Source organism: Colletotrichum spaethianum, assembly GCF_022836535.1.
Source record: "Colletotrichum spaethianum MAFF 239500 DNA, contig20, whole genome shotgun sequence".
Taxonomy (NCBI): domain Eukaryota; kingdom Fungi; phylum Ascomycota; class Sordariomycetes; order Glomerellales; family Glomerellaceae; genus Colletotrichum; species Colletotrichum spaethianum.
In genome coordinates, this window is record NW_026054790.1 from 576,302 (window position 1) to 595,668 (window position 19,367).

At 56.7% G+C, this 19,367-nt stretch overlaps 3 protein-coding genes across 3 annotated transcripts; all 3 read right to left on the reverse strand.

Annotated features, from left to right (window-relative positions):
- Positions 1-942: 942 nt before the first annotated feature.
- Positions 943-7,921, reverse strand: ColSpa_07862 (acetyl-CoA carboxylase; the record flags this gene model as incomplete). The annotated part of the gene is made up of 3 exons (XM_049274074.1): positions 943-7,339; positions 7,396-7,661; positions 7,736-7,921. 3 exons carry the CDS (start codon positions 7,919-7,921, stop codon positions 943-945), a joined length of 6,849 nt encoding a protein of 2,282 aa, XP_049130031.1.
- A 4,875-nt stretch (positions 7,922-12,796) lies between these two features.
- Positions 12,797-13,092, reverse strand: ColSpa_07863 (uncharacterized protein; the record flags this gene model as incomplete). The annotated part of the gene is made up of 3 exons (XM_049274075.1): positions 12,797-12,973; positions 13,000-13,031; positions 13,053-13,092. 3 exons carry the CDS (start codon positions 13,090-13,092, stop codon positions 12,797-12,799), a joined length of 249 nt encoding a protein of 82 aa, XP_049130032.1.
- Positions 13,093-16,093: 3,001 nt separating this feature from the next.
- ColSpa_07864 (nuclear distribution protein nudE 1) lies at positions 16,094-17,955 on the reverse strand (the record flags this gene model as incomplete). The annotated part of the gene is made up of 2 exons (XM_049274076.1): positions 16,094-17,647; positions 17,728-17,955. The coding sequence occupies 2 exons, from the start codon at positions 17,953-17,955 to the stop codon at positions 16,094-16,096; spliced, it is 1,782 nt and encodes a 593-aa protein (XP_049130033.1).
- Positions 17,956-19,367: the final 1,412 nt, after the last annotated feature.

The following is a 19,367-nucleotide window of genomic DNA, read 5'->3' on the forward strand; positions in this document are numbered from 1 at the left end:
ATGACCAAATACGCGAGGGCTCTTTTGTGCTGAGATAAAAACGGGTTTTTACATACGACGTACGCCGCCCATCATATACCCTCGCTGACAACAACACGACTTTGATGGCCTATTCCGCTTGACTTCGCTGTATTGCGTCGTCCGTTGATTGTTTATGACACTGTGATGGTTCGACGAACCCCCATGCAGCCAGCGAGGGATATGGTCGACAAGAGATACGGAGGACAGATGGAAGGGAGCGCTCCGCTTTCCAAATGGCGTGACTTGCATTTTTCAGATGGGTTCCCATACTGGTGATCGAGCCGAAGCCGGGTCCAATATGGGCGAGGACGTTCGTGACCTCTGCGCTACTGAACTGCCACACATGCTCGAGGAGTTTTGTATTGCTATAGTAGATAGAAGCCATCCAAGACTTATTTTCCCGCAAATCTCGTCTGCTTTGTGATGTTGACGGACTGGTACGGTGGCACCATAGAACAAGGACATCCCCACCGTCGCCACGGATCACTTGAGCCAACCTCACAGGAAACATGCTCCCGGTACCAAATCCTCAATAACCTTGTTCTAGAGGGATAGAATCATGGGCTTCTGCGTCAATGACAAGCTGGCACGTTCTTTGTGGATGAAAGCCCGATGCTTCAAAACATGAGCGTTGGGATAGGAAACAATCAGGGCACCCCGTTTCAGGCGGAGGGAGGCAGAGCCAAGAAACAGTACGAAGAGGTCACCACTGCATCGGAGAAGTCTCACTCATGTCAATATCACATATGATGAGGGAACAGTAGGTGCATTACAGGGAGTTTTGTCCCAACATTGAACTCTATCATAACACACTTGCAGAAGAATGCTCGTACATAGTCATAATCATCCCAGAAAAAACATCTAAAACCCAATTATACCCGTATACCCCTGTTATTACGCCGACCAATTCTCTCCATATGTCTAATCGCGCAGGTACTTGAGGATCTGGTCACGCTCCTCAGGCGGCATGGTGCGGATGACGTCGCGAACACCACGCATGGCAGCGCTCTGGTTGGCTCTCAGGACTGAGCTCAGCTCAGTAGCCAGGTTGTCGGCCTTGACGCCCTCAATTCGGTCGGTGATTGACTTGCGGTTGGACTCGTACCACTCAGAAACCTCGCGGTCAGCAGTAGCAAAGTTGACCACGCCGGACCAGCTCTCGAGGAACTGGAGGTTGCGCTTGCGGGCCTCAGGCGCCTTGGTGGGGTCGGAACCAGCGGTGTGAGTGAGGACGGTGGAGGCCATGCGGCGGAGGAGGTACTCCTCGTTGAGACGACGGCGCAGACGCCAGTAGAAGAAGCGACGAGAGTTGGTCCACTCGAGTTGGTCGCGAATGACACCCTTGGCCTTCATGCGGCCGGAGCGATCATGAAGGTCGGCGAACTGGAGGGCGATCTGGGAGTAGACAGGCAGAAGCTGCTTCTCGCGAATAGTCATCTTCTTCTTGAGCTCGTCGGCCTGCTCCTTGGGCAGATCGGTGGCCATCTGCTTCTTAAGAGAGGCGTAGACAGGGTCCAGGCGAGCCATGGTCTCAAGCTGCTTGTCCTTACGGTACTTGATACCAACAATACCCTCAGGCTCGAGGACACCACCGCGGGCATCGACATCGGCATACATCTCCATGGCCTCCGGGTTGATGGTGGGGTCGACGACGACCCAAGAGCCACCACGAAGCTCGCCGAAGGGAGGAATGTAGACGAAGATGGGCTGCTCGAACTTGACGAGGGCGTCGACGATGTAGGAACCGTACTTCAAGACCTCGTTGTACATGTCGCGCTGACCACCAGAGAAACCTCTCCAGTTGGCGAGGATCATGAGAGGCAGCTGCTCACCATTGTTGAAGTCGTTGATGGCCTGGGCAGTCTTGAAGGCGGAGTTGGGGTACCACACACCACCAGCCTCGTTGGTAACCTGCTCAATGGAATCAGGGTTGGCGGGGTCGGCAGGGGTGATGTTCTCGACAGATCGGGTCTCGACAGCGATGACACCCATGGGGATGCCACCAAGGCGAGCACGACCAACAACGACGGTGCGAGCCCAGCCGCCAAGGGTCTCAACGAAGGAGTCCTTGTCGAAGAGACCGGGCTCGAAGCCACCCTCCTCAGTGGGGCGACCGCCAATCATCCATCGGACGTCGTAAGGCTGCTTCTGGGGAGGAGTGTAGACAACGTCACGGTCCCAGACGTCAGTGCTAGGGCTCACAGGGATGGGGCTGCCACGCTTCTCGGGGATGAAGGACATCCACTCGACAATCTTGGAGACACCGTCGAAGTCATCGTTACCAGTCATGTGCGAGACACCGTTGCGGTACATGATCTGGGTACCACCAAGCTGCAGGTTGGAGGTGTAGATCTCACGGCCGAGAACGTTGTTCAGGGCAGGGGCACCAGTAAGGATAATGGGCTGGCCCTCAATCTGGACGGCACGCTGGCCGAGACGGACGAGGTAAGCACCAATACCGACGGAACGGCAAGTCACCAGGGTGATGGTGAAAATGTCATTGTAGGCCTTGCTGGTGGCACCGGCGATAAGACCAGAGCCCCTCAAGCATTCAACACCAAGACCGTCCTCAGAACCAACAATGGTGACGATCTTGTGACGCTTCTCACCGTCCTCAGAAACGACTTCGGTGATGACATCCTTGGCGAAGCGCTTCTGAGCCTCATCGTCGAGGTAGAGATACTTGAAGCCGTTGTCCTGCTTGTTGCCGTCGTTCCACGCAACCTTGAAATGGGGCATGAGCTCGTTGGCGACACCAAGACGAGCACCAGAGTTGGCGGACAGGTAGATGCGGGGAATGCCAAGCTTGCGGGCAAGCTCAGTGCACTTGAAAAAGTAGTTGTCTTCCTTGGGACCAAAGCTACCGATCATGTAGGTAATGTCATTGGCAACGACGATGAACTTACGGCCCTTAGGATACTCGGGAGTCTTGGCGTGGAAGATCCAACCAACCATGCCGCAGGTATTGGTACCGGGCTCACGGTTGACCTCCTGAAGGTTGTCCTTGTCGTCCAAGACGAGCTCAGTGTACGTGACGCACTCACCAGACTTGGGCTGCTGACCTCCAATGGCACCGTGCTTCTTGACCGACTGGGTCCAGCTGTTCTGGATGGCCTGACGGAAGAGCTCGGGGAAGTCGTACACGTACTGCGTACCCATCAAGTGAGCCTTGTAACGCTTGGGCTGCAGAGGGTTCTTCGTGGGGTAAGGAGTCGAGACGGGCAGCAAGTGCATGGGACCCTTCTCCTTGGTGCCACCGATGCTGTTGAAGACCCACTCGCCCTTCTCAGACTTGCGCTCAGCGTAGATGTCAACATCAACAACGTATCCAGACGTGTTGGTGATGATGACACGCAGAGGGTAGGGGACGCCGGTCTGGGGGTCAGTGCAGATAATGCGGATCTCAACCTGGGCAACACGCAGGCGCCAAGCACGGGCGCCAAAGCGGTCGAGGAAGCCCTGGAGACTGCTCTCAACCTCCTGGGGGTGCAACTGGAACACGGGGGTGAAATTGATGAAGACCTGGTTCAAGTCGGAGTTGTTGTTGCCAATAATCTCAAGGGCGTCGAAAATGTCGTTGATGACGCGATCAGCCTCAGAGATCAGGTACTCAGCGGTAGGGATCTCGTCACGGAGACGGCCAGGACGGATGACTGCGCGGGTGAAGTAGCGCTTGTCGCCGTCGACAGCCTTGCCAATACCCTCGTAGACGTGGATGTTCTTGTTCTCCGTGAAAACGGGCTTGATGTGGAACTTGGCCAGCCTGCCGAGCTCAAGCTGGAAGGCAAGAGCGGGCTCAATGTGACGAATACTGTCGTCCTCAACGTACTCGGGGCCACGGAAGGTGTAGTAGCCGGGGTAGGCACCATCGTTGCGACCACAGATGAAGGTAATGCGGCGGACGTTGCGGTTCAAGAGCTCCTCCTTGAACTGCTCGATGATAGGAACGATGCGAGAAAGGATCTCCTGGTCACTCTTGCTCTCAGCGTCGCGGACGGCGACGTTGATAACTGCAGAGAGCTCCTCGGAGTCAACCTTGGTCGCAACGGGCTTGCGCTTGCCGCTCAAATCGGGAATGAGACCAGGGGTGCTGCGCTTTCTCGCCTTGTCAGAGACAGCGAGAGTCTCGAGAGCCTTGCCAAGTAAGTCCTCAGCATCGTCGAGGTACTTGACAGGAACGATGACACCCTTGCGGTTGGGCTCGGAATCCCACTTGTGGTTGAGGTAAGACATATCGCTGATGGAGTGGATGCGCTTGAAGTCGAATGAGCCGCCGCTGCCGCTGGGAGTAGCGGGAGAAGAAGGCGCCGCGGACTGCAGAGGCAGTCCGTACTCACTCTGACCAATCTTGCGCAGAGCAAAGTCCCAAGTGCAAAAGAGAGGCGTGTCGGTCTCGTCGGAGTGGTACTCAATCTGCTTGAGAATGTACGCACGGTAGGCACGACGAACGTAGACCTCGAGAGCAGCCAGAGAAACATAGGGGTCCTCGTGGGCAAAGAAGAGCGTCAGGACGTCGAAGACGGTGTACTTGGAGTCAACGACCTCCTTGATGACGTCCAAGCTAGGCTCACGGTGGTCCCAGGAAGCCTCACCGTAGCGGGACTCCACGACGGAAGTGCGGAGGATGTGCTCCATCTGGGCAGTGCGCTCCTCCAGGGAAGGCAGAGAGCACTGGATCATGATCTCACGGGCCTTGAGGGAGACCTTGGAGGTGGTTCGGGAGGACTGGAGCTCAGTCAACTCCTGCAGAGCAGGGCGGAGGAACTTGGCGACGTTTCCAACATTGGGCTTGTTGGGGCGGTACTCCTCGAGGATGGCAAGGATGAGCGAGCTCTTGGCGCCGACACGGCTGTGAGACAGAACAGTCTGGACGACCTTGCGGATGTCGTCCTTGTTCTGATCACGCAGCTTGAGAATGACGCTGTCCTCCTGGGTTCCATAGCCGGTGAAGAGGCGCTCAATGTCGATGTACGAGGCCAACAGATCCTTGATGACGGTCAGCTCGTGAGCCTTCTGGCCCTCAGAGTAGGAGTTGAGGACGTCGGTCAAAGGCGCCAGAGTGGTCCTGAGCATCTCAGCATCGGCGGCAGCGACGTTCTCGTCGATGAACTTGTGGAAGGCCTTGGACAGGGCCTTAGCGGGGAAGTCGGCGTGGCGGGTCTTCGCGCGGTCGACAATCTGGGAGAACTGGCTGTCCAACTTCTGAGGCATACGGCTGTGCAGAGCAGCGAACTGGGCGTTCCACTGGCTGTATGGCAGCTCGGGGTTGCGGAGGACCTCAATCAACTGCTTGAGGGTGGCAGCCATGATGACCGAGTTGTCGTATCCGAGCAAAATGTTCTTCAGGGTGTTGTGGAGAAGGTCGAAACGCTGAGCAGGCTTGGTACCAACGGCAACAGGCTCGCCGTAGACGGGGAGCTGACCAACGAAGGGCTGGGCCTGCTTGACGCGGCTGGGGTCATCCAGAGCGAGAATACCGAGGATATCGCCAGCCTCGAGAGTGGCTCCCGGCTGCTTGATGAGCTGGACGAGACCATCCTCTACGGCGATCAAAGGCATGTACATCTTCATGACCTCAACCTCGGCGAAAGGCTGGCCAGCCTTGACGTGCTCGCCGTTCTCGACCAGGTACTTGACGAGCTTACCAGGGGAGGGAGTGCGCAGCTGGGTAGGGTCGTTCTCCTGCTCGAGCAGGCAGGTCTTGCCATCGACGGAGAGACGGGTGGCACCAACCTCCTCCTTCCAGTAGACGCTGTGGGAGCGGCCGTCCAAAAGGATCAGGAGACCACCGTCACTGAGAACACGAACGCCGACGGAGCACTTTGATCCATTGATGAAGAGATGGTAGCTGTCAGTGCTGGCACGGGTAGCGGTGAACTTGTAGCGGAAGCCCTCGTAGATGAAGTCAATGGCGAAGACAGTCTTGAGGATGTCCTTGGAGGGAACCTGACCCTTCTCCAGGCTGGCGCGGTACTCGGTCATGCAAGCCTCGCTGGCAAGGTGAGCCTTGGTAACAGCACCGCAAACGACAGCCAACATGGGGTCCGGTCGCTCAGCTGTCAGCTTCTTGGTGATGAGCTCGTCAAGCCAACCGGTGGTGATGGTGTTGTCCTCGAAAGCCTCTGTCTCCAGAAGCTTGATGAGGTACTCGACCGTCGTGCGGAAGTCACCACGAATGCTCAGTTCCTTGAGTGCAACAACCATGTGCTTCCGGGAGGCAGCGCGGTTCTCACCATAGGCGAAAATGTGACCAAACTGGGAGTCGGAGAAGCTGTGAATACTGGAGGCGGTACTGACGGAGAAGTAACCCCAAACGTTGGAACTACTCCTGAAGTTTAGGTCGTGCATGACACCGTTGGAGGGCTTGAAACCTTCACCGGGGTCCTCAGAGGTGATTCTGCAGGCAGTGGTGTGACCCTTGGGTCTGGGGCGGCGCTGCGTCTTCTCGCTGCCCTCCTGCTTGAACTCGAAATCGATCTCGGTGGACGTCCTGGGATCGACACCGTACAGCAAACGGATGTCGCGGATTCTGTGCAGGGGAATACCCATGGCAATCTGAAGCTGGGCGGCGGGCAAGTTGACACCACTGACCATTTCCGTGGTGGGATGCTCGACTTGGAGACGGGGGTTTAACTCAAGGAAGTAGAACTTGTCGTCCGCGTGGGAGTACAGATACTCAACGGTACCGGCGGAGACGTAACCGACAAGCTTACCGAGACGGACAGCGGCGTCCTCCATGGCCTTGAAGGTGATGTCCTTGGCGATGGTGACAGGTGCCTCCTCGATAATCTTCTGGTGACGACGCTGGACGGAACAATCTCTGCCAAAGAGGGAGATGTTGTTACCGTACTGATCAGCGAGCAGCTGCACCTCCAAATGTCTCGCGTTGCCAGCCAACTTCATGATGAAGATGGGGGAGCCGGGAATCTCGCCGGCAGCGGCCTTGTAGAGCTGCTCAAAGCCCTCCTCGGAAAGAGCCTTGCGAATACCCTTGCCACCACCACCCTCTGACGCCTTGATCATGACGGGGAAGCCAATGGCCTTGGCCTTCTCCAGGCCCTCCTCCCACGAAGTCACGCAGCCCTTGGCGTAGGTGTCGTCAGCGACGGTGACAATGCCGTGCTTGTCAATGTCGACGGCGTTGACGCCCGTTCCCGACCAGGGAATACAGGGCACCTCGGCGTGCTGTGCAACGATCGTGGAGGAGATCTTGTCACCGAGAGATCGCATGGCGGATCCAGGGGGTCCAATGAAGACAATCTTCTTGGGGGATGCGGCGAGGGACTCAGGAAGCTTGGGGTTTTCGGAGGCGTGGCCCCTGGGAAATCACTGTTAGCATTGGCAATGCGCGCGCGCGGCAGCAGAAGCACTCACCATCCGGCCCACACGGCGTGGACGTTCATGCGCTCGGCAATATCAACAATCAACTCCACGTTGGCGTAGTTGTGGTTGTTGGTGCCGCCGGGAACTTCGACGTAGTGGTCGGCCATGCGGATGTAGTCGGCGTTGGCTGCCAGGTCCTCAGGGGTGGCCATGACAGTGAACTGGATGGCCTTCTCGTCGCCGAACGTCTCGTACGCCCATTTCCGCACCGAACGGATCTCCTTGACGGCCGCAATACCGTTGTTGGCGATCAGAACCTGCGAAACGTCTGCGTTAGCATGTCTGGCGAGCCCACCGACGAAATTGTCAAGAAAACTGGGGCTCAACGCACGTTGGTGATGACGGTGTGGCCATCTTGCTGGGCGACAAAGTCCTTGACCTTGGAGGCCGGGGCGTTGCTCAGCTTGTTGCCGCCAATGAAGTGGTCGGCGATTTGGTGCTTCTCAGCGTAGGTAGCCTTGCCATTAACATGGGGCACAGTCCGGCCAGTGCCATTGGCTGCTGTGATTTCGGTCATGATTGCGGTATCTGTTGAGGAATTCGCGGGTATCTTAGAAGGTGACCGTCATGAATCAGGGGAGCTCCAGGAGCTTTGATTCGTGGTGATATGACGTGGGTCGCGGGAGAAGAGTTTGCTCGAAGGGGGTAGATTCGAGCAGGGAGATTAATCGTGGAATCTGTCTCTGCAGCAAGGAACAGTATAGGGGGGGTATAGGCAGAGCAATTGGATCGTCGGAGGTGAAGAACAGAGATTTGTTCGAGTCTCTAGAAAGTTGGGGAAACAAACACTCTTGTTAGCAACTTTCTTGTTGGGAGAACCGAGGAGCATGAGTAGCGCTAGGAGGGGGAAGTTTGGGGGGTGGAATGCCAGGGGCAGCAATGGGATGCGCGGGACTGGTGGTTTCGTGCCAGGGAGAGCCGGGCGATGGGCGATGGGCAAGGGACTTGCGTATACGTGTATGTGTGTGCAGGAGAGACTGCGGGCAATGCGGCAACGTACCTGGTTGAGTTGAGGAAGCTTGGTAAGACAATTGCTTCCTTCTCCTGTCTTGTGGCTAAGGACAGAAGGTCTATAAGGTGTGTCAGAAAAGGGAGAATGGAAGGGAGAGAGTGAGAGAGGAGGTCGAAGAAGAGAGGAAGTTGCGAGAGGAGGAAGAGGGAGTTAAGGAGGTGTTATTGTAGTCCGGGGACTATTGGGATTGAGGATTGAGGATTGGGATTGGGGATGGGGACGGGACGAGGGAAAAGGACTGCACCTGAGAAAGTGTGGACTGTGTGGACTGGAGACAGGTACAAGGAGTGGACGGGAGTTCCGGGGTTGAGGCGTAATGACAACAGAGAGAGTGAGTGGGATAGTGAGAGTGAGATGTGGAATTTGGGACCCAAGTGACTTTGGAGCTGGGATTAGATTGGGATTGGGGATTGTTGGAGCGGCGAGGGGCGCGTGGGAATGTCACGAAGCCATGTACCTTTTTCTCGAGATGCAGGTATATCGACAAATAAAACTGGGGTCCGCGGTAGGGATGCGAGGTACCTCGGGGGTACGTAGGGTGTGTGATGGAGAGAGTGAAAGTGAGAGTGAGAGTGGGAGCAGGAGGGAACGGGAAGCTCTGGTTGAGAGGTGTAAACGCCTACTTTGAGATGGTGAGTTAATTAAATTTCCCTCGACACTGCCGCCTGCCGGGGAGGCTATTCTCGATTTCTCTGGGTACTCTTTTGCTTGTGGTCGCCGGACGATGAAAAGAGAGGGAGAGGATCTAGAGGTTGAGGCCCGAATGATGCAACGACGAGAACCCGCCGCGACGAAGAGATGGAGACAAAAGAAGGAAGAGGGGTGCAGGGACGGGACACGACGGACGGCAGGAAGGACGAGAAGCAGGGGAGAAGACGCAGGCGAGGCTGACTGTATATAATCGCATCTCACGATGGGAAAGACCGAAGCAAGCAGTCCATGGCAACCAGCACGAACAGGAGGAGCAGGCGCATCACGAAGGAGCAGGAGCAGGAGCAGGGAGCAGGGAGCAGGAGCTTCAGCTGGAAGGTTTGTCGAAGGTGGCAAGTTCCCGGCCGAGGGGTACATCGGCATCGCGAGACAGGTACTTGCGTCGGTTCCCGAGACCATGTACCACCCACGTACCCCCCTGACCTTTCGTACCTCACCTCTTCTGTTTCGCTCCGCCGGCGGGCGGGTGACGGACCACCATCACCACCACCATTGCCAACCCAAGGATCAAGATCGTCCTCAGCCAAAACCCCCCGTTCAACACGCGCATCGCCAATATTTTGCTTTGAGACCTGACGGACTGTCCTCTTCCTCTAGCCTGCTTCTGCACTACGTCTCGGGATGGTTGTGTGGCCCCCAGCATGGGCTTGGCCTAGTCTGTGTGTGTCTTTTCCCGCGTCCAACCCACAGCCTACGCTCGCCCATTCGACTCACACTAGGCATTCTCGAACAAGCCGGTGCTCACCTCACTTTACCTCTGCCGGTTTCTCTCGCACACATGCTTACAGCCTTGGCGAAACATTGTCACCTCCTCTCTCTCGGTGTCCCCCTCTCTTTCTCTTGTCGTCCCTCAATCCATCAGTCCGCCTCCTTCTGGGCCCCTCCCTCCCTCAACCAATGGCCGGGGTGTTGGGGAAGCTGTACCCAAGGGTGGGCGGCGGACGGGCCAGCGGGCTGCAACAGTCCCTGCCCATGTCTCTCCTACCTGTAGACTTTCCCCCCCATCTAAGCCCAGCCCAGGTGCAGAGTTGAATGAATTGCCCGGCGGCAAGCTTCTGGTGCTCCCTTACGTCGTGTCCACTGGAGGTTCGTTGCAGGTCTAGCCCAGTCCCGATCCGATCCCATTCCATTCGTTGATTGATGGATTGCTGAGGCCGGTCTGGGTTGGGTGTTGTGTTTCCCCCAATTCTGCCATTGCAACATCCCTCTCAGGGCGCTGCGTCAAGGCCAGGCCGAGTGAGGTACCTACGACGGCCAGGGCCCGAAAGCTGTGAGAGAACAAATGTCAGGCTGCAGATCCTCGATGCTCTCCTCCCACCCTGCCAGGTACAGGACCTTGGACTCCGGCCTGGGAACGATACTTGGTTGGGTACTTGCGCCGGCACGTGCATCACGGAGGGTGCTTAGGTACCGATTCCAGAAGCCCATTTCCCAGGTACGTACTTCAGGGGATCTGGTCATCCCAGCGGTTTCTGCCGCTGGAATTTTTTCTGATTTGGACCAGCAAGGTGACATTCTCTCCAATCAAAGCTCGTTCTTGCGCCCGTCCTTATTTTTTTTTCTTCCTCTCCTTCTTTCTTTCCCTGCTTCCTCCCGTTGCAGGCTGCAGCCCTCGGGACGTTATCGATAGCCAAAGCTCCTTTGCGCATCGACGTGCGCTGCTTGCCTGTCCATTGCTTCGCACCTCGAGATTTTGGCGACCCCAACTCTTTCGTCACCTCCTCTTGGCAGTCATGCCTTTCCTCCATCACGCCCTTCAACACCACACGCGACACTGACATGCCATGCGACGATGCCACTAGTTGGAAGACATCGCAACTGGCGCACACATGTCTTCCACATCAATTAAACGGCGTACCTCGTCGAGTGTCCCCCTCCCTTCGTGGTGGAGGATCGGGTCAGCCAACGTCGCCACCCCCGAAACCCGACGGCATCTCCAAACAATGTCCGAAGATGCTGCCAAAAAAGCACCTAATGGAGAAGACGACACACTGACACCGCACCGCACCGCACCGTCGACCGTTAGACACCGATCGTCACCGCCGTATAATTACACCCAGACCCGACACCCACGTCCCGTGAACCCCCTTCCCCCGATTCAGTCCAGTGGACAAACACGTCCAGGAGCCGATACGATGTAGACAATGCGCATCCATTGGCATCACATCTTCCTTGGGCCATCGGCCCCAAGATCTCTGTTGCCCGGCACTGGACACCGGGACAGGCAGGGCCCCTACAGGTTTCACGACAAGGCTCCATCGAGTCCATCCAAAGTACCCAGCGCACCCCTCCAGCCCAACCCCGATTGCGTAGGCGGTCAGCCAGGTGCCGCCAGGGGTGCAAGCCTCAACAACCTAACCGTCGCCTCGCTTACGCACCTCTAAACCGCCTAGCCTCGCTGGTTCTCCGTCCGGGGACGTCCATCAGCTTCCGCTAGCCCTCCAGGCGTCAGGTCCCCGTCAACGCCTCGCCGGGATGAGGAATGCTGAACAACGAGCGATGAGTGGTGATTGCCCGCGCCCCTCCAGGCCAGCAACACCGCAGCCAACCAACGTCTCAATTCCTCCTCCGTCCGCTGGCTTGGACTGACACAATATGGTCAAACGCTCTTGTCTAAACCTCTTGTGTCTCAGATAGAAAGGACAGACGGGAGGAGTGTGAGCCACGCCAAAGTCTCTTTCAGTCTCGCATCGTGCATTCCAACCAGCCCAATGTCTTGGGGAGAAATTCACCATTAAACTTCTTCCCATCGAGCCAAGCGTCCAGCCAAGGGACCACCATGCCGATAAGGGGCTACGTGGGTACGGAAGCATGGTATCATACCGCATAGAACTGTCAGGCTGTTGTTGTCTTCTCCTTCCATGTTCCCCCCAATATGTCACCGAAGCAAGCCTCTGGGCCTTGGGTTTGGAGATCCACGTCGACGGCAAATGTCGGTCCCCCCAACAATTGGGAATTGGGACACAATTTGGGGGTCCCCTTCACTGGGCCCCTTCCAGAAATGCCAGGGGCAGCCCACGCACCAATGAAAGAAGGGCCAAAACAAACAGGCCCCCCACCCATTGAAGGAAAAGAGCACCGCAGAAAAAAAATCGCCAACCAGCGCCAGACCAAAAGAGAAAATCTCCACCCGCAGATCCCCAACATCTTGTCCGTCCATCTGTGGAGCCCGTGCCACGCCCTGCAACCCATTGCAGCCACACTCTCTCTCTCTCTCTATCTCTCTGCCATGCAGCCAATGCGGCCAACGCAGCGCCAACGACATCAATTCGCCATAAACCGCAAGCAGCTGTCCAAGTCTTGCAGCCTCAGCGTTCACTCTTGCACCCACTCGTTGGAAGCCAACTTTGAGTAGACTGGGGTTGACAACGACAATGCAACATTGAGAGACCCGCGGACGAACGCCCACGCCCCGTTCGGTTCGCTGCTTGTGCCGTTCGTTGACTAAGGCTTTGGAGCCTCAACCCTGCTCAACCATCTGGACATACGGATATAGACCAGCGCCTTGTGTTGTTTCTCTGCAGCCTAGACGCTTAATCACACCCGTGTCCCCATGTACCGCTGCCCGCTACCTCCGCTCCGAGCCGAAACATCCCTTTTCCCATTATTTCTTTGCGCCGAGGTCCCAATGCCCAGTCCCGGCCTATCGAGTCCCCGGCAATGCAACCATCACGGCTCGACGACGTGGCGCGGACTTCCGTTCGCCCATTCCCACCGTTCTGAGTCCTTGTCCCCATCACATCTCCAGAGGTATACACCACAACGCCTCAGGGCCTGGAAATGACCGAGCATTGGCCCTCCAGGTCGTCCCGTCATCGGCGCCTCGTACGGATACCGGATGCTACGCTAGCCCCCTCCAGATAGACACTTACACGCGCTAGAGACGGGGCAAGCAGATCCGATCCTGTCAAAGCTGGAGACGTACCACCCGCAATCTGGCACGCCCACTTGAATCCATCATCCATCGTCCCTTTTAGAGATACGATATCTCCCATTGAGACGGTACCCCACTCTCACCCAGTACCGTATTTTGCCATCCTCCCTCCTGCCCGGGGCGGACGGACTGTGTCTGTGCCTCTAATAATAGCCAGGCACTCACTTCACCTCCGACCTGTGACACCGATGGACTGGAGCCAGCGGCGGTGAGGCGTTCGCTTGCGAGGCCTACTCAAGCCAGCGGGACTGATGGAGCGCCCTGCCCATGAGCCACCTCTATAAGATCGTGAACGGATACTACTATCACCGTTGCCTACAAATAGGGTCTGGTCCCCGCGCCCGCCGCTAGATGTTCACAGGTCCTCTCCCCCCACATTGACGCGAACGAGCCGCATGGAACTGTGCCTGCAGTACCGCAGGACCACTGCCGGCCGCATCGTGTCTCGAGCGGCTTTGAACGCCGGTCTTAGCTCCCCGTCCGAACTGATCTTGCAGGTACGTGCGTTGCGGCGAGCGGTCGGCCGTTGCTCTGAGACCGCAGCTGCACGACAGCATTAGCCAGACGACGTCGGTTTGGCCCAGCTGGCATGTCGCCTGTGATATCCTCCGCTGAACCGGGTCCGACCGAGATTTGGACGAATGTTCGTTTCTTACTATCAGATTGTTTATGTCTCGCCGGCACTCCGCAACTCACTCTTGTTTGATCGGCGGACGTCAAAAAGTGAAAGTTGGGATGGCCTCAGGGGGCGGTCTGTCCTAGGACGTACCGATCTCTCGGAACTGTTTGCCTAGTAGACTTGACTAACGCCACATACTGGTACTTGGCTCGATACAAGAGCCGCAATGAAACATGTCGTCCGGGACCGGTAACGCGGTCCTGGTTCCTGCACCCTGCCGATAATTGTCACGGCTCCGAGGCTGGCCTGCAGCGGGCTTCATGGTACTCACGTAGATCCCAGGTACCTTTTATGTTCGATCCAAGCTTGTAGATTTGACATGTCGGCGCCGTTCAACAAGTGTCGCTGTGGATGATGTGCATGAAGCTTGCTGTTAGGAAGGAGCAGAGGCTTTCCCAAGCCGAGACCCCAGACCTCGAAAGTGAAGTCTCGGGAGTCATCCCTAAAATTCACATGAGCAGCGCTTGTATGATATTATACACCTTGTCTCCTAGTCGAACTAGTGATCTCATTAGTGGTATATCCTCTACACCTCTGCCCAACACGCGCGCGCTGACAGATGCCTGTCGGCTACCACCGAGTACACACTCATGCTGTCCCATAACATCCGCCATTGTACGCCTTCAAGGGAGAGCATCTCCCCATCCTGCTCAGTGTGTTTCTTTCTCCCGTGCTCTCTTGACGAGACTGTAAGATTAAAGTTGCGGTGCGGCATCTTCCGTCTGGCTCACGCGGGCCCATAACATCTGCTAATCCAGAGTGGATGAGGTGATGTTGAAAGCGAGGAGGCCGAGCCGTACACCCACTCGGCCTCATTTCGAGCTTCCGGGCTGGGCACGGCACTGTGTTCATGCTTTCAACAGTACCGGAGCCTGCTTCTGGCTGGCTGGGTTCGTTGTCGTGAGCGTATTGGTCGGCGATGCCCGCTCGCCTTCAGCCGTCACCTCCATCTGCCGCCTCCATCCGCGACGACCACTTACCGAGTTTCGAGGTTCCGGAACTACAGAATACATCACAATTATTCTCTTCGTCTACTCTATAGATTACACATGCGTGAAGTGGCATCTGCCCGCTTGGTTTGCGTGCTCTCACCGGCGGCGATGGGTCTCGTCCCGCCTCGTAGCGACGACGAGTATAAGCGGCAACAACAGAGTACAGGATAGATAACTAACGAATCAAAATAGAGTGTGGTTTTCTCTGTATAAATTAGAAGAGATTTTATCCAAACTTAACCCCAGTTCTGTGACGTGGCGCGATGTAATTACATTTATAGCCTTTACTCGCAATATTTATATCGTGCCAAAATCAACCAATACCAAATTCGTTCGCTACTAATTAATGGATTTTCCCTCTCATATTGCGCAGACTGGCACACAAAAAGTGTAACAAGCATCATCAAGATTTGTAATAAGATATCTGTGACACAGGTGATCCACCACATTGCATCCTTCCCTCATTCATCCTGCCGACGGCACCCCAACTCTGTCCACCACGACAGTGAGCACTGTGTGGCCGACAACCAACCGCACCACGAAGACGCGCACCTCTCGTACACCAGAGACCGGGGGGAACTACCCATCGGATTTCCGAGATACCCACGCCAAGAACGCGGAACACGTCGTCGCGAGGTACCTCCACGCTCCCTCCATGGCTCGGCGTCTTGGCCGACGGACCGGACCGGGCTATCGGCGCGCGGGGGTCTCCGACTCGGTCCGACTCGGCCTCGACCAGCGCCGAATCGGCGACAGCCCAAACGACGGCGACCACTCGCACAAACTCCTTTCATCCCGCGTTCCGATCTCCGCCCCTCACCATGCTAGTGACACATCCCCATCTTGAACCGCAATGCCAACAACAACAATCGCCGGTCGAGACGTTTCACCATCCATCAAAACCTCTTGTTCACTCGGGGCCCAGGGCATCATGACGATTAGAGGCATTAATAATCCGGTATATTCAGGACCAAGGTGTGGTTTCTAACGACCAAAGTGGGAGTTGGGAAGAATGTATGTATGTGCGTTGCGTGTAAAAAGGCCCCTTTCGCGAAAAAAGCGTAATGAAGCCACCAAGGCACCGCCATGCTTTCCCCGTCCAAACTCATAATCATTCCAACGCCCTGATGCAGTTGTCCACGCCCGTGGCCCCTCCAATAATCATTGTAGAAACAATAGACAAAGGAAAAAAAACTCTTGAGACTTTCTGTCCCATAAAAATGAGAGAATAAGGTAATGCGGCTTCGCTGTGCTCGCAGCTTCTGTGAACCCCCCTCCTGGTGGTGGAGTCAAAAAACAACGTTCCCGCCTCCTTTGGTATCAAATCTGCCTCCGCGGGTGTGTAAGTTGTTCAAGCCTGGCTAATACGTCTCCTCTTCGACTAGTTCCTGAGCGCCACCCATTATGGAACTCCTCAGGCCCATCGAACTTCGTCTCCCAGAGACACTGCTTCCGCTCTGACGTCGCGAGCTGGGCATCGGAATGCTGCTGGTGGGCAGAGGAATACCGCTCATGGCTGTTTCCGCCTCCAGGCGAGAAAAGGTTCCCCTCCTACTGGGTGTTCTGTACTCGCCAGTCTCGTCGCCTTCTTCGATATCGATGCGGCTACTGATGCTAGCGGAGCGCGCATGGAGGTTGCCTCCGAGAGAGCTGCGGGGGCGACCTAAAGGCGTCCGGGTCCCAGACATGCTGGTCCGGCTCATAGGTCGGGGAGGCGCCATTTCCGTGCGACTCGAAGGCCGGGCATACGACGAGATACTAGCCCGCGAGCTCGGCCGGGACATTGTGGGCTCGTTTTCGTGTCCAGTTCCAGCCCCGGGGTTCCGGTTGGGCAGTGGGCCAAAGGACAGACGGCTGACACCTGACGTGCTCAGACGAGGTACATGCTTGGATCTTGTGCTGGCTGAGAAGTTGGAGTTGGATGGAGTGGTGTCGTCGCGCGATGCGGTGGAGCCCGTGGGACGCTTGCGAGAACGGATGGTAACCGTCGAGGGCACGCTGTGGACTCCTTGTACCGAGGAACGGGGCGAGGCTCGAGGAGGTGTCGTGACAGGAGCAGGGAGCTTCGATCGAACATTGTGGACACGTGCTTCCAGACGCTGCATCTGGGCCGTGAGGGACCGGATATGGTTGAGAGAGTTGTTGGCGGGCATACGGGTAGAGATGGAGCGAGGAGCGGTGCGAGGGGCGGGTGTTCTTGTCGGCGCCCCGGTAGAGAGACGACTACTGGAGATGGACGCCGTGAACGACCGGGGCTTTGGCGTGATGCTGTGTTCGGTCGAGGGCAGGCGGGACTTGCGCGTCGCCGATGCCGGAGTTTTGGCCGGGGTCTTGAGGGGCGTTCTGGATACGATTCTCTTCGGTACAGATGAGGAGACGTCGGACATGGGCGGGGACGGAGGCTCGCTGATCTGAGAGTTTTTGGCAACGGGAAGGGCTTCGGCATCGGGTGGGGTCGACACCATAGGCGAACTTGCCGTGGAGCCAGGAGAGGCATCCAATGTCTTGTCGAAGGCCGGAGATGAGAGAATGGAGAGGTCGGTGGAGATGGCAGACAGGTGGCGCGCTTCCTGCTTCTTAATCTTGTCTTGGAGCAGCTCGGCCTCAATCTTGAGGTCGGACAGCTCCTCTCGCAAGCGTTGCGCCTCGATGCGCAAGGTCTCACGCTCTTGCTCGCCAATCTTGATTTCTTCCTCCAGCATGACGCTGCGTTCGATCGCGCTGTTGAACTTGGACTCGAGGTCCTCGAGGGACGAGCTTGTGTTCCGGGCCTGCCGCTCAAAGTCATCGTTGGCAACCTCGATATCGCGCAACTTCAGCTGCAGAGTCCTGTTGGTGTCGCGCAATGTTGTGATTTCTTTCTCCAGGGTGTTTTGGGCTGCGTTCGCATCCTTCTTTGCCTGGTTGTATTTCGACTGCCGGGACATATGAGTCAGCGCTGGACGTCTCTCCTTGCATGTGCGTCAAGGGACGGAAAGAGCCGGCGCGATCTTACCTTCCATTCCTCGACCTCAAACTTGAGGCTCTCAGCCTTTTCTTGGAGTTTGCGCTCCCTCTTTTCCGCCTGCTCGATGTCCTTTTCCAGCTCCTTTTCCAGCTCCTTACTCGACTCCCGGAACTCGGCCAGCTCCTCCTCGAGTGATTCGTACTGGGACTTGTACCAGCGCAGTTGGTCTTCAGGGCTGGTTGCCTCGTTGGGCGGCGAGGACGGTGGCTCTGCCATGGCTGTTGTTGTTATTGTGACGTCGTTGTAATGCTTAGTCGGATGGCATGTGACGCTCGGCGGTTACGACGGGGTTAAGACGCCGTGGTCGCAAGGGGGTGCGGATGTGGGGGAAAAAGTGCGGTCGCGAATAGAAAGTAGTCGAATAGATACAAAGGGAACTTGGAATAACCGATAACAGTGATCGTGAGAGTCGTGAAAAGCGTGCTGTCGAGCCGTCGTCAGTCCCGCTGTGTCCCAAACCCCAACGCGATCGGGGGAAACAACAGACGAGGGCACGTACCGACTCCAAGGTTCTTGTTTTGTTGTTGTGATGGTTGGGTATGTCGTAAAAAAAAGCGTGGGAGGACAAGTCCTAAGAAGAAAAGGAGCCGAACAGAACGGAATGGCCGGGTTGTCGCGTAGTTTGGTGTCGGCCGAGATCGTATCGGTGGTCGATATGGTCGATGTGGTCGTCGTGGGTGGTCGGGTCGGGTTTGGGCGAAGGCGCAGCTGACTTACCGGGGGCTCAGTGTCGATGGTCGCTGGTCGTCGGTTGTCGAAGTCGTCGTCGTCGGTGTCGAGATGTCGGCGGGAAGGAGCATCGCACGCTCGATGTCGATGTCGCGGACACTTCAGGGACTGGACTGGACGACGGGACCGACTAGTAAGGACTGCTGGGCATGGCTGGGACGGGAACGGGAAAGGGAAAGGTCGGTGCAATGTTGATGTCGGTCAGGCGTGCGGTGGTGTTGCTGTTGCGGGTTGCCCCCTGTCGCCCCTTGTCGTGGCAGTGCCGCCTTTCCTGATCGGGCATAGTCTGCTACCACGGGCAACCCAAGGTAAGTGGCTGGAAGGGGTTATGTAATCACTCGTCGCAGACGGGAAGGGGCCACTCAGACTGACGGAAGGAGCGTCGCTGGTGGGGAATGTGCCTTTTTTTGGCCGTCGTCTTCAGCACGCAGAAAGCAACAGCGGGAGGTACGTACCGCTGCACCCGTCCCATCTGCTGCGCTGTCCGCTGCCCCTCCTTCGTCATTTCACACACGCAGAAAACAGTCAAGCTTCAACCACCTCGATTTATTTCTTTGTTGCGGCCCCCCAACACGTCAACGGCGAAGCTGTCCGAATCAGGTGGGCAATCGTGGGTACTGTAGTGGGGGCTTCTGTTCCTACAATCCCCCATCCTACCGACGTCTCTTCAGCGCTGAGAGAAGAACCCGATTGCGGCATGTCGACGAATCAGCAGGACCAATACGTAGCCAAGCCGCCATCACGTCGTGTCTCAGTGTCCGTCCCCCTCTGCCTTCACCAAGTCAAACTCTCCGGCTGGATGCGAGTGGTTTTTTGCTACCCTCTGCAAACGCGCAACGAAACAATGCTGGTTGGTGATGATGACGACGTATCAACAATGGAACTTAGACTATGACTAA